Here is a 13327-nt window from a genome sequence, read left to right as displayed (position 1 = left end):
TGAAGTATTTACTTTAAACACCAGTCAGAATCAATCATTTGCTATTTCTAAAGTGTAAGTAGTTCTATTATTTATTATCTGAAAAGTGGGGAGATTTCAGGTAAGTATATAACTTCTAATAAAAGTGATAATTGGTTCCTCTTAGAATTTAAGGCTGCAACAAGCTTTCATTCTATTTCTGTCATTTCTATTATATTTTCTTATAAGCCTAGACTATTTGGTTAAAACCTGCCATTTTTATGTTGACAGTTAGGGAAATTAATAGGCAAAATCTGAAGAGGATTCATCCAAATGAGTTTCAGTTCCAAGTCATTAACAGTAATTATGCCAGTTAGAGTTTTATTTTGTGTAATTCTAGATCTACGTTTACTTCAAGTTTCTTTGTCTCCTTCTGGGGCACAAACTGCTTTCTCCAGTTTTCCTATGTAAATGAAAACATGTTATAAATTCATACTCTAGTTATATGCAAAATAAGGAGAAAATAACAAAGCCAGATTAGGAAATTTGGTGTCATTCAGGGCATTTGGTGTGGCCAGGAAGATCTTTTCCTGCATTGACAGGTGAGCCAAGTAGCATTTATTTAATTCCTACCTTCTTCTTCTATTTTTTTTTTTTTTCCTGGTTTTGAGCTCTTTTTTGAAGAGCTGCCATGGATCTCTGAGGGCTTTCTCTCCTCACTCACTGATCCCAATAACCAGAGTCCAATGTCCCCCTCAGGACAAGAGTACTCTACTCCCTGCTTTGCATTTAGAGGCAAAACACTGCCAAAGATGGGGGAGAATCAGTGTCTGGAGAGAGACACCTGGGCTTTTCCACACTTTAGAGATTTACAGGGGGAAAAAGTGTGTGCTTCTCCATTTCTGTTCATCTCAGAGCTCCCTTCGGGAGTCTGCCAGAGTAGGGCAGCCAGGGAAGGAGAAGTAAGTGGTGGAAGCAATGCCTTGCTTGAGACCAGCTGCTAATTGCCTGTGGTTTTATTTTGCCTGTCCCTCCCAATATTTTAGGTGTCAAGAGTGGTAGGACCTTAGAAAAGAGCTTACAAAAGGATCCAGGGACTTCAGGTTTCTCAAACAAGCAAAAAATCACCACACTGAGACTTCTAAGAACAGACTAGGAATGAACATTTTATCAAAATCCTCCACAAAACCTATAATCATGTAAAATTTGCCCTGTTAATGAGCAGACACATGGGAAGATCAGTCCCACAAGCAGTTTTATTCCTCTTACTTCTTGGTCAGTAGGCAGAGCATGTACCCAGGCAGCGACCTTAACATGCCTGCTTTAGAACCACCAAGAATTCAAATTATGTGATTGTTGTGCTGTGGAAATCGTTAACATGGCTATTTTTGCCCTCACTTTAAGCACTGACATGGCAGTACCCTTTGAGATAGGTTGGGCTCCCAGCCTAAAGAAAAACCTTACCTGTGAGGCGATGCGTTTTCCAGCTGGCCAAAGAGGCAGAAAGAAAGAGCCAGCAATGCATTGAGTGAGGGAGAGAAACAGTTTTCGTGTTTTAATTAGAAAAATGAAAAGTGCAATAATTTCCTCATGGTAATAGTTTCTGTCATCTGAGAAATAATGATCTAAAAAAAATTGTTGGTCTCTGCCAGTCCTTCTTCAGGGCTGTCATTATTCACGCTAATGCATACATATTATTCCTAGTCATTATCCTCCTGCAGCCAGGCTGGTATAAAGCCTATTCTGCTATTAGCTGCCATGTTTCAGTTCAAAAGCTCTTCCACTGATCTAGCCCAGGCGTTTTCATTTTGTCATTCCTGGGAGAGTAAAAGCTTTTTGTGAATACTTGCATTGACCAGTGGTAGAGAAAGAATATTTAGCTCATGGTTTGAAGTCTTCCTTCTTCTTTTCCCTTTTTGCTTTGCTTTGCTAGTCAGAGGAAAAAGGTGAAGATTTATCAAGTCCCCTCCAAATCTGCGCTTGCTTTTTCTTCAGGCTTTGTAGAATAATCCTAGATTTGTATCCTCGCCTGTCAGACCTTGGTAGGGCTTCAGGATGTGACCTGATCACCTCCTTTCATCAGGCATCCCTGCTGCCTTACTTTTAATCACTGCAGAACAACAGTAATCGTGGATTAGTTGTTCCTAATTAGATACCTCTCTGCAGCAGCCCCTGAATGATGCCCGGTCTCCTACAAACTCCTGTTTCAGTGGGGACAATGAGAGCCTTATGCTGCCTGAGGCCTTAGTCCAAGCCTTACTGAAGTTAATGAAAATGTGAGAGCTTTTTTTTAAAAAAGGCATTAAAGAAGTAGAGATGGGTATGATTTTGGCACAGAATTAAATTCCACTCTGGTATCCGGTATTTACCCATTTGTATGTGGTAAAATCCTGCGCTTCATTTGCTGATTTATAGTAAGAAAATCAAAGTGCTACTTTATGTTTTGGTTAAGAAGTATAAAAAAAGGGTATTTCCCCTGATTATCTTCCCAGCCTGCAGTCCCCAGCAGGAGCTGCTTTGCTCTACCTGAATGCTTTGCAAAGCTTTCCACATATGAAGCGGTTCTTAGGAGTAAGCAAATCAAACACAAAGCACATCAGGATGTTCCTGCTCTGATGTACTTCAGCATGAGAAGTGCACAGAGATTAGAAGGTCTTTGGAGTTACAGTCTAAAAATTACTTTTCAGAAGCTGGTTTGCAAATCATCTTCAGAAACCTCCTGTACTAGGCAGCAACAACAGCAAGGTCTGCGAAAGGATCCGTAAGCTCTTCCCACGTGTTTTGGTGCGTGGTTACAACCAAGGACACACTGACTGCCATCATTTTTCAGGCAGTGTTGTAAAGTCAACAGTGCTGCTCAGCTTTTTCATATTTTATTCTATACTTGGGGATGGACTCATTAGCTGTCAGTCTTCATTTGTTATCATAATAATTTCATAATAAAATTACCATGTGCAGTGTGACTAGGGTTACAGATTCATTCCCTCAAAAGAAGAGGAATGGTACAATTTTCCCAAGCTGCCTAACAGTGCAGACATGGTCCCTTCCTGCTCACTGCCTTGTCTTGGGACTGTGGTGACCGTGGCTGTGGTGACCTTGCACTGCTCTGGTGGATCCTACGGTTTCTGGAGGGTTCTTATCCAGAAGCAGCTCCTGAAACCAGCCCTGGCTGTGTGACTGCAGCTCATCCCACACAAGAGCATGCAAATGTGGGATGATTAATGTTTTGTATGGTTAGTTGGGTTTTTTTTTAAAGTGCATCCATGTTACTATTTCAGGCTTCTTGTGCTTGTTTTGAAATTAGCAAGGCAGAGAGGAAAACAGTGGGGTAAGTTCTCTGATAAGTCTGGAAACTAATTCTCTTCCTCATTTAGGGGACTATAAATGGGTCATCCTCATTTCCTTGTTATGCACTGAAAAAGAAAACAGATGAAACATTTTCATTTGTAACAAATCTGTATCAAATCAAAGTACAGGACTTAGGCCCCCAATAGGATGCATTTAGAGAGGGATAAATGCAACAAAGTTGAAGCTGTGAATTTCTCCTTTGGGCAAGCGCTGAGTGCCATTGCCTCCTCAGAAACCAGCTCTTTGAAGCACTGAGGCAGTGCAATGGGGAGGCTCAGGGCAGTCAGCTCGTCTGTCAAGGCATGGAAAAGCTGTCTGTCCTTCCCAGGAGCTACAGAGCAAACCAAGAAGCATTATCCCAAGCCCTGATTTCACCCATCTCTCAGAGGTCTCGGACCTTTGAGACCTTCTCCTGGGTCTCGCTTCCCCGCATAACACCCAGTAATGCACAATTTGTCTCTAATTTTTGCTTTTGTCCACAGAGTCAGAGCATCCTTCTGTATCCGGAAGGAGAGACCCTGAATCCCAGCAAGGAGCTTGAGGCAGCTCATTTTAGGCTTAAAAGCAGCAATAACATGAGGGAGTGCAGCCCCTGCACACTTACAGAGCCACCCCAGCTCCCCATAGGCAATCAGAAGAGATTTCCAGCCAGCCCCAGGAGCAGGCAAAATAGTTAAGGGTAACTCAAATACCTGCTCAGGTTGAGGTCTCCTCAGAATCATGCTTCACAACAGATTATTTTTCTGTTAGCATTTATGGAATATTTATAATTTTTCTGTGCATTTTTAATTTTTATGCTTGAAACACTGTGTTCCCACTTGAGCTTGTAATACTCCTTTCTAAGCACATTTTTGTGAAGTTATATCAATCCTGTAGAGCTTTTCATTTGATATTTACAGGGTTGCTGACACATCTTTGTGGACTGGTTTCACTAAGGAACTACGTATTTTTCAATTTTATGCTCTCCTAAAAATTTCTTTCCCTCCTGTCCATTTCCAGTTGCAGTTTGGTTCATAGATAGCCTAGCACTTTTCTCCCATGAGGGCAACTCTTTCTTCACAGAATGTGCTGGGAGAGTGGGTGGACATTGCACTGACATGCTTGGAGGAGCTCTGTCCCCTTCTTGTCTCTTGTGCCTGCCCTGGTTTTGCTGTTTCTTAGCTACAAGTGCTACACTCTGGCTTGAATTTCATTCCTGTAATTGATGGCCGTGTTCACTGTAGCAGAACTATCTTTATTTGGGCTTGAACTGTGGCTCCTATGACTTGCTGAATATGAATGTCTTGGGGGTGACCCATTACCTGGCAGTAAATTGGTGTATGCATTGAATGATGTATAGGAAAGTGCACTGCAGGTAGCAGCTGTCAAAAGTTCAAAAATGTCACCAGCTGTCCAAATGTGAATCTGCTGTCTTTGTGCTCTATTTTTATAAGGCCCTTTTTCAGAGTGCAATGTCCTTAAATTGTGAAATAATAGATGGGCAACCAATAATAGAGGATTACAAAGACTGTCTGGGATATGTTTGTTGAGGATCATTGAAGTTGGCCTTTAATCTCTCTGCTTCTTTAGAATTTCATTTAATACTTCATAGAAACAGCAAGTTGCTCTAATCCAGGGGAGATTGAAGATGCTTGTACTCATAGTTGTCTGCTCAAGGAAAATTTTCCTTTCCACCCCCAATGTAAAGAACAATCCCGTGGCTGCTGATCTATTAGTGTGGACAGGACAGATGTTGTGCAGGTGTGAATATCTTTCCCTGCAAAAAGACTTCCAAAAATCTTCTTTTTTCTATGTTATGTGAAATTTGCTCTTTAGGCCCATACCTTGAACACTACAGAGATTGCAGAGCTGTGTGTTTTCTCCGTCTCCCAGTTTTGTAAATGGTTGCAGTAACCTCCTGGCCTGGTATGGGCTTGGAGCTCTACTTAGCTCCTCTCCTTTCTTCTCCTCTCCTTTAACAGCACTGTCCAAATCATGTCTAAGTCTGCTTTGTCCCATCACTGTCAAACTCTCCAGTTTGTTCCTCCAGTCCTCAGGAAGTCTGTCCTGATAATGGGACTGCCAGCTACATAGTATTACTTTCTAAAAGGCCTTGGTGCACAGAATTAGTAGACTCTGCCTCTGCAACCGGACAGCAGGTGTCTATTCCCTGTGTATATACTGCTTACTTACCCTTCTTCTGGAAACAAACAAACAAACAAACAACATTTATGCTTGTAATAGGTCAGCTGTGCTACAGGGTGTGCAGTGATCAGCAACAGATGCTCTCACACTGTCTTCCTTTGGGAATGCAAACTCCCAATCCCGTCTCTGAGCACTACCTGGCCTGCAGTCCCATTCAGTAAAGCATTCTGGGGAAGCATTTTTTTCATGGAGAACAGGAGGGGAGGACAGTCAACCTCGGTTTTCAGGCAGTTTACATGTAGCACTGGGTGAGCAGGAGATGCCAAGCAGTGCGAGGTGGATGGTGGATGGCAGGGCAGGTATGTCAGGGGTGGCTTTTTCTAGCAGCTGTCTATTTTGCTCAGGCCACTGCAGTAAGAATCATCACAAGAGAGAAGAAGAAGGCTTTAAAATGGTTGTACAAGTTGTTTGGTCCAGAGAGGTGGAGAAGGGAGCCCAAACTGCCACTGCTGGCCAAGGGGCTGGCAGGATGCCTGCCCTCACAGTGAGAGATGCTTTTTCCCTGTGGGCATGCTGAAGTGTTGCCTGGGCTATGAGCACCAGGCGTGTGTCTTTCCATGGGGTTTCGTGGCTGACGATGAGCACCATTCCTGTTGTTAAGTTGTTTCAGGACAGGTCTGTCTCTGTGTTTCTGTGTGTACATAGTGCCCAGCACATTTTTCACGGGCTGTCTGCTAGGGGATTACACTAACGAGGTAATTGGAGGGCTCAGGCAGTGTCAGCACAGCGCATACCACTCGGATTAAGCCTGACTCTTCCACAAGTTCTTTCCCAAAGGGGTGCAGGTTGACATGGCTCCCTTTTGCAGGCTGGTGCTTGGTCACTGCAGCTCAGCTGATGAAGAGGAATTTGGGGTGCTGCTCCTGCCCCCTGTGCCATTGAGGAGGAGGGGGAGGATGGTCCTAGCAATGGTTACCATGGGCATTACAGGCACAATGTGGTGGGACTGGAGCAGCAGAGGCCTGGCAGCAGCCCGCTGCTGTGGTTGGCATGGATGCCACTCCTGCCTGGCAGGATTGGGAGGGATGCCACTCCTGCCTGGCAGGATTGTGAGGGATGTGGTGGCAGTGTTTCCTCCTCAGGCTCAGGCAGTGCCCGGGCAGAGGGCTAGCACGTGTACCTGTGGTGCGGGGTGAAAGAATGGGCACAGTGTGCAGAACTCACATTTAACAGCTGCACGAGTGGAAGGGTGATAATGTTCACCCTTCATTCAGAGGGATGTTTGCTCCTGGCACATCAGTGTCACTCTGCTAGTGTAGCAGGAGGGGGGAAAAGCAGCAGTGTCTGCAATCATCTGCCTGGCTTCTTTCCTGTTTCCTTCACCTGACATAAAAAGTCCCCCTAAGAAACAAAAGTCTGATCTCAGCGTGTTAAAATTTTCTTTATGTATTGTGGCAAAAGTAATAAAATTGTAATAAAATGTATATAAAATTATATCTTAACAAAATGGGACAGACAGGGACTTTTAAAATATATTTTAATGAATTTAACAAGTTACTAGGAAGTGTTTGGGCAGAAGAACTGTGTAAGACAGCAATACACATTGGTTAGGATCTCAGCTGTCTGTTGCAGATTTATTTTATTATATTGATAACAATTACTGTATCACTGGGCTATATCTTTTACCAATTATTTCTGTAATTATTTAGTAATTATTTTATTAATAAGAAAGATTATATTGGTTTCTGATCCCCATATCAGCCTGCACTGACCAAATATTAAGTGAAATGGTGTGTTGTGAGCTGAACACAGAGCCAGCCCAGCTGTCTCCCATGCTCCCAAGAGCTGCCGTCTAACCTTCCAGGGCTTCAGACAGCAGGTGCAACCCTGCTGCTTCCCTCCCCAGCATGCTCCCAGACCTGTCACACCACATTATTTGTAAACACCAAGGCAGCTAATATCACAGCCAGCATGTGAAGGGCACCAGGAAGCCAGATGAGACAGACAGTGCGATGTGTTCATAGTGAGAGGCAAAAGAAAGAGGCTCCTATTCATAAGCTTAGCACAATAGAGTAATGCAGTGTTAGGGAAATTTAAGCTGGTGCTGAAAGCTAGTGTGCTTTGCTGCTCTTTTACTCAAGGGATGCCTTTTATCCTGAACTGTAATGCTTATGATATTTCAGACATAGCTTGCTTCGCTAGGTCATGTGAATGATGAATATCACAGTATTTAGAGGTTTCCAGTAAAGGAAACGTACACGGGAATGAATGGAGATACAGATCATTTGCGTCAAGCCCAGCTTTATCAGGGGTTGGTGAGATATCTTTTTCAAGGGCCTACAGCAATTGAAAAGCAATTAGAATTTCATTGTACTTTCCAGTTGCATTAACCATCCTGTAGATATGTACAAGAGTTCACAATGAAAAAGCTGTACTTTCACTGTGCAGCTGTTGAAATAGAGAAGAATGGGATGGCAGCAAAGCAAATCTTCAGTCATATACTTGGGACTTAGAGACACTTCAGGCCTAAGAAAGAATGGAAAGTCACCCTGTCCTACCTTAAATAAAGGATATTGCTACAGAAATGGGAAATGCTTCCTTTTCCCAAGTGGGCAGGCAACAGTAAAGTACAGTGCAGTGTGATAGCTGAAATCTGCCCCTTCTAAAGAAACAAGTTCTGGTCATTGTCCAGGACACTTTTTTTCTTCTTAGAAGAGTTTATTCATCACTGATTTAAGAGCGGCAAACCTCTGCACAAAGGGTTTTTTCCTTTATCTGCAAGACTGGACAAACGGGGAGAGCTCTAAAACAATGAGATGAAGGAGAATCATGCACGTCCTCAGTGTCAGGGCCTGGCAAGTCCAAAGCTGCAAAAAGTTAAGAGGGAAACAGCATGCAGTCGCCAGCAGAGCTTCATTTGTGTGGATGGGGTTTGATGGAGAAGGACCATGGAGATCCTCATCCTTTTTCATCTCATGACAGAATCTTCTTATGCAGTCCTGCACAGTGCCTGGAAAACGCTCACAGTGAAATGTTCCTGATTAGTGGTGCAGTTAATGAACGCTGGTTTACATCTTTTGGGGATAAATCCACCCTCTGACCATCTGTTAACAAGAAGATCTGGTTTTCTTCTGATTCTCGTAGATGCCAAGCAGAATTACCTTCATTTAAACCACTGGTGTTTCTTGGAGAGTAAGTGCTATGAAAAAGTCAGTCCATTGGCAGGATCTCTTGATGAGTCACATTCTGTGGGGCAGAGATTGTGTCTCTCTGGATGGTTCGTTCATTCTTGGACATGAGAGGCCCCAACAGCTAGCAATAATTTAGCTCTTGTTATGAAATGCCAATGTGCAGCTCTGAAGCTGTTAGTCTTGCAGTTACTGGTAGTCTGCGAGTGGTTTGCTTCACCTACTGCTGGATTTGGAGCAAGTGGATTCGGTCAATTGTGCATAATTTTTTAAAATACTGTCAGGTCCCTCACAGGCAGTATCTTCTAATGAATGCAAATGAAAATTGTGATTATCCATTTCAAAGCAATCAGTAGCAAGCCATCGTTGGCACAGAACATTATTTATACAGCTCATAAGTGCCAGTGATGCTGGTGTATAATTCTTCACACATCACAGTAATAAAAACTGCCTTCAGGGCTGGACTTTCCAATCCAGCCTCTCTGTTTCCGAGTTGCAGACATTGTCACTTCAGTGACTGGCTACTGGATTTTACAGGTTCAGTTTGATGCACATATGATAGCAAGCCCACGCTTGCCTGCAGATGTCAGACTGCCACCCAAATTACTTGCTCCTCTCAGCAGCAGTGAATAAAGTGACAGGATGGCAGCTCTTAGGGACTCTTGGTTCTCTCATTTTCCAAACCCTTCTCTGCAAATGCCTGTTTGCAGCTCTATTCTCATCCTACTCAGCACTTGCTTCAGTATGAAAATTTGGAGTCTATCATATGTTTACATGTACAATTGCACTTGACTCAAAATTACTCTATTCTCATCCTACTCAGCACTTGCTTCAGTATGAAATTTGGAGTCTATCATATGTTTACATGTATAATTGCGCTTAACTCAATTTTTTTTTTTTTTTGCTCAACCTCCAATTCTAGTGCATTGACTCCTGCTTGCTGTCCCCCATGTGAGTTTCACTGCTCAGTTTGCAGAACTCTTCTTTGACCTGGTAAAAATGGAATTCACCAGAAAATGCAAATTACCTCTTCCCATCCCTGCTAGGTTCCTAGGGAAAGTGAAAGTAATAGTGTCTCTTCCCACTGTTAATACTGTAATCCCTACACCCAATAAGCTTTTGGGAAGTTTAACTTTTAAAACACTGGGCCTTCATACATTAACTCTCCTTGGTAGCAAGGAGGTCCATCAAAAAATTGCAGTGAAACTGTAGAGGTAGGAAGTGTCTGCACAAGTAACCACTTTCTCAAGGGACTCTGTTAACCAAAGGACTAATAAAGTCTTGTTTAACCATCATTGAAAGACTTTTTGGTAGACAGCCAACCCTGGCTGGTCTCTTGAGTATAGAAAATAGTATAGAAATATTCCTTCTAGCATTAATTCATATCAGCTTCTGATGCCAATCTCCTGTACATCAAAGAGAAATGCTCATTTATTGGACCATTTTTGCATTTTAAATAATTTAAGCTTGTAGCACATTCCCCTACTTTTAGCAGCAGCAGCCTCTGCCCTTAGTCCAGCTAAAACAGCAGCTGTGTTGGTTGGTGTTTCATACACATGTGCAGCCTGGTCCCATAGTGCTGAAATGGAGATATTGCCTTGTTTTCATGTAGGGCTTAGGGGGTTATGGGCAGGCAATGCCTCGTTGCCATGCTTGTGTTCAAGTCCTCCACTGATACAGGTATGGGATATTTCTCCCTGTAATCCACTGGCAGTCCCCAAAGGTAAATGTTCCTGTCTTTTTCTTACACCGAGGACAGACTCAGCCTAAGGTTGAGTCTCTGCCTTATGGAAATACAAAGCTCCCACCTGAGCACTGATTACAAAGTTGTTCTTATGCAAATCCAAACGGCACAGTGTGAAAATGCTTCAAATGAGGCCTCATTTAGGGCAATATGTTACAAACCTGTTAGTCTGGATCTGTGAAATTCATTGTTCCAGTGAGGAGTGGAGCTTACAGTTTCCAAAGCCAGATTGCTACCTAGCCTGTCATCCATGTCATCTACCTTAATTTTAATTCCCTTCTCCTTGTTTTCCAAGTATTGCCCCGTACTACACAGCAATGTCTTTATTACTTTTTCTTGCCCACCATAGTCCATGTGTTTATATCCTCTAGCTTCTCAAGCTGGATGTGTCTAAGTGTAACCTTTTGCCTACAGATAAGAGCAAGAGGTTTTTAACATTTGGCACAAGGTTTTTCATTTCTAGCATGATGAGTAGCTATTTGCTGCAACTGGGCATTGAGGCCTCTACAGAAATTGATAGCCTCACCCCTGACTCTAAGGGCTCACAAATTAAATGCAGTATCCAGACAACCTCCTTTCACTCAAGTTGTTCTTGCTTGAAGTCACATGGAAAAGAAGTGAATGTGAGGACCAGGGCTATGCCCCATCTCTCTTCAACCAGAATGACCCCTCTTGTGTGCCCGGGAGTGATGCTGCTGACTGGTGATTGCTTTCAGTTACATATCTGCTTCCAGAATAATACCACATTAAAAAAAAAAAAAAAAAAAAAAAAAAAAAAAAAAAAAAAAAAAAAAAAAAAAAAAAAAAAAAAAAAGGAAACAGTAAATGTTTATCCTGCCTAAGCTTGTGTAACAGGTTTTCATACGATGATTTTAGTGTCTAAAGTCTTTTTTTATTGAACTGTTTCAGTACCCAGAAAAAGACATTTCTCCTACTGAGCTTCATTAATTATAGGAAATCACTGGATTAAAGTAGAGAGCAGATTAGCAAAAATAAATTGTAGTATGTCTTGGGCATATGGTGCTGCGTATGAATGGGTTTTAACTACTTATCTGTGTATAACAAAGAGTAGAAGGAGAGATTTATCTTAGTGTGCAATAATTATAATGTGCAGTAGCTGCATAGCTGAACAGGCAGAAACCACAAAGCCAGGGAAAGCTTTTGGTTCAGATTTGTGTGTGGTGTGTGTGCTGGTCCCCGAGCTCACATGGTGTTTTCTGCCAGCTCATGGCTGGGCACGAGGCTGGACTTAGCTAATTAACAGGATGCCTCTCCCTCCTGTCCCTTCCTCTTCGCTCCTGGTTTGCAGTGCTGGGTTAGTGTGGGTTACAGAGACTGGGATTTACCCACCTGACATGGGAGCAGGCTCTGGTCCAGGGACACTGCTCCATCACATGGACCAGAGGAGGAGGGCAACCCACCATGCCAACTGTGGGCAACCCATGATAGCCCAGGCTTTACATCAGCTGAAAAATGACCTCCATAGGGCAAATATAAACAGAAGTAATAAATAAAAGAGGCCAGAATGTCGGGGTGATCTGGGAACTATTGGCCTTCAGGCTCTGGGCACAGACAGAGCAACAAAGCCTGCTTTGAATTCAAATTCTGCTGTTCCCAGCTTTCTGCTTTTTTTTTTTTTTTCTCTGATATCTTTTGATCCCCTCTGATGACTCAACCTGAAAAGTGTCAAATGTATGCCTTTTCTAAATATGCCCAGCTCACACTGATTTGGAAACCAGTCTTGACACACAAGTAAATATTAGTAACATCCTGATAGTGCTCTACCTCTCACTTCTCAGGAAAACTGCGCTTTTCCACTTGGGAAATGAGAAGTTTCTCAGTGAAGCAGCGATGATGACATTATTTCCATGTCTTAAAAATATTTGCTTATAAAAGGTTTGCAAAAGATTTGCAAAACCAATAAAATCTGGTTTATGAAGTAAATTCAAAAATACCTGGAGAATTATCTGGTCTTTATCTGGACTCCTCAGTATGTTTGCTAGCACGGATTAACAAATAATGTTATGCCACATAGCTTAAACATGCATGTCCTTGCCTATTTTTTGGGGGGTTGCTTTCCTCTGAGGTTTCCACCACGTGTTTCACATTGACTGTGAGTAAGATTCTTGGACTTCTGCCCTGGATTAATCAAACATGAATCATTGCCCCCATGCAAAAAGAAAGTTTAGCCAAAAATTGTGGTGGTCCATAGAAGAAAAAGGGGGGGGGGGGGGGGGGAATGTTCCCCCCTCTGTGAAGTTTTAACTAATTTTATTCCTTGTGTTGATGGGAGATTTTTGGCATTAAAAGATTCACCAGCAAGGACCTGATTATCTTGTTCTTTTAAGTATTATGAAAAATTTAATCTCCAGCTGTTTAGGAGAATATTCTTTCTTTCTTTCTGTTTCCTTAATTAATTGTATAGTGGTGAAACCTGCCAGACTTGCAGGCTTTGTATTTAGCTTATCAATAACAGAGTTGCTTCTGTTGCAGAGTTCCCTGAAGAGGAGAGGCAGCAGAGAAATCCACAAAGAAAAAAAGACATTTACCCAGGTATGGTTTCCATGAACATGCAACTTCGAGCAAAATCACATGATACAACTCAAAATTTATTTTTATGGGTTTTGACAGGGCCATCAGGTATATTAACTTGAGTGCAATTAGGCCTTAATCTACTGAGACCTCCCAGAGATAATGTAGAAGCAATTTAGGACAAAAGTGCAGTCTCTAAACTGTGCAGCTTCTCAGGCTCATTGTGCTTGTTAAGGTTGCAGGTTTGCTACAAGAGGAGTAAATCACCTTGCCTCACAAAATAATTGGATCACAGCTTAGGGACTAACTAAATTTATACACTGTGCCAAAGGTTTTGTGCTAACGAGTGTCTTGGCAGGAATGCAGTTCACACACTGCAGTGACACCTCACAAGCTCTCGTGTCCCCTTTGATCTCCCTGATGTTGCAGGAAC

The 13327-nt window shown here is 42.5% G+C and overlaps 1 protein-coding gene across 8 annotated transcripts in view; it reads left to right on the top strand.

The window, feature by feature from the left end:
- MTCL1 (microtubule crosslinking factor 1) overlaps positions 1-13327 on the top strand; it is a 101854-nt gene that overhangs the window by 41043 nt on the left and 47484 nt on the right. For all 8 annotated transcript variants that reach the window (XM_041477788.1, XM_041477787.1, XM_041477784.1 and 5 more), the window contains exon 4: positions 12856-12915. In XM_041477788.1, the coding sequence (XP_041333722.1) occupies positions 12856-12915 (60 nt within the window). The remainder of the gene's footprint in view (positions 1-12855; positions 12916-13327) is intronic.

This window comes from Pyrgilauda ruficollis, unplaced genomic scaffold, assembly GCF_017590135.1.
Source record: "Pyrgilauda ruficollis isolate IOZ18807 unplaced genomic scaffold, ASM1759013v1 scaffold41, whole genome shotgun sequence".
Lineage (NCBI taxonomy): Eukaryota > Metazoa > Chordata > Aves > Passeriformes > Passeridae > Pyrgilauda > Pyrgilauda ruficollis.
Note: the sequence above shows the minus strand (reverse complement) of the source record. Positions and strands in the feature narration are given on the sequence as shown.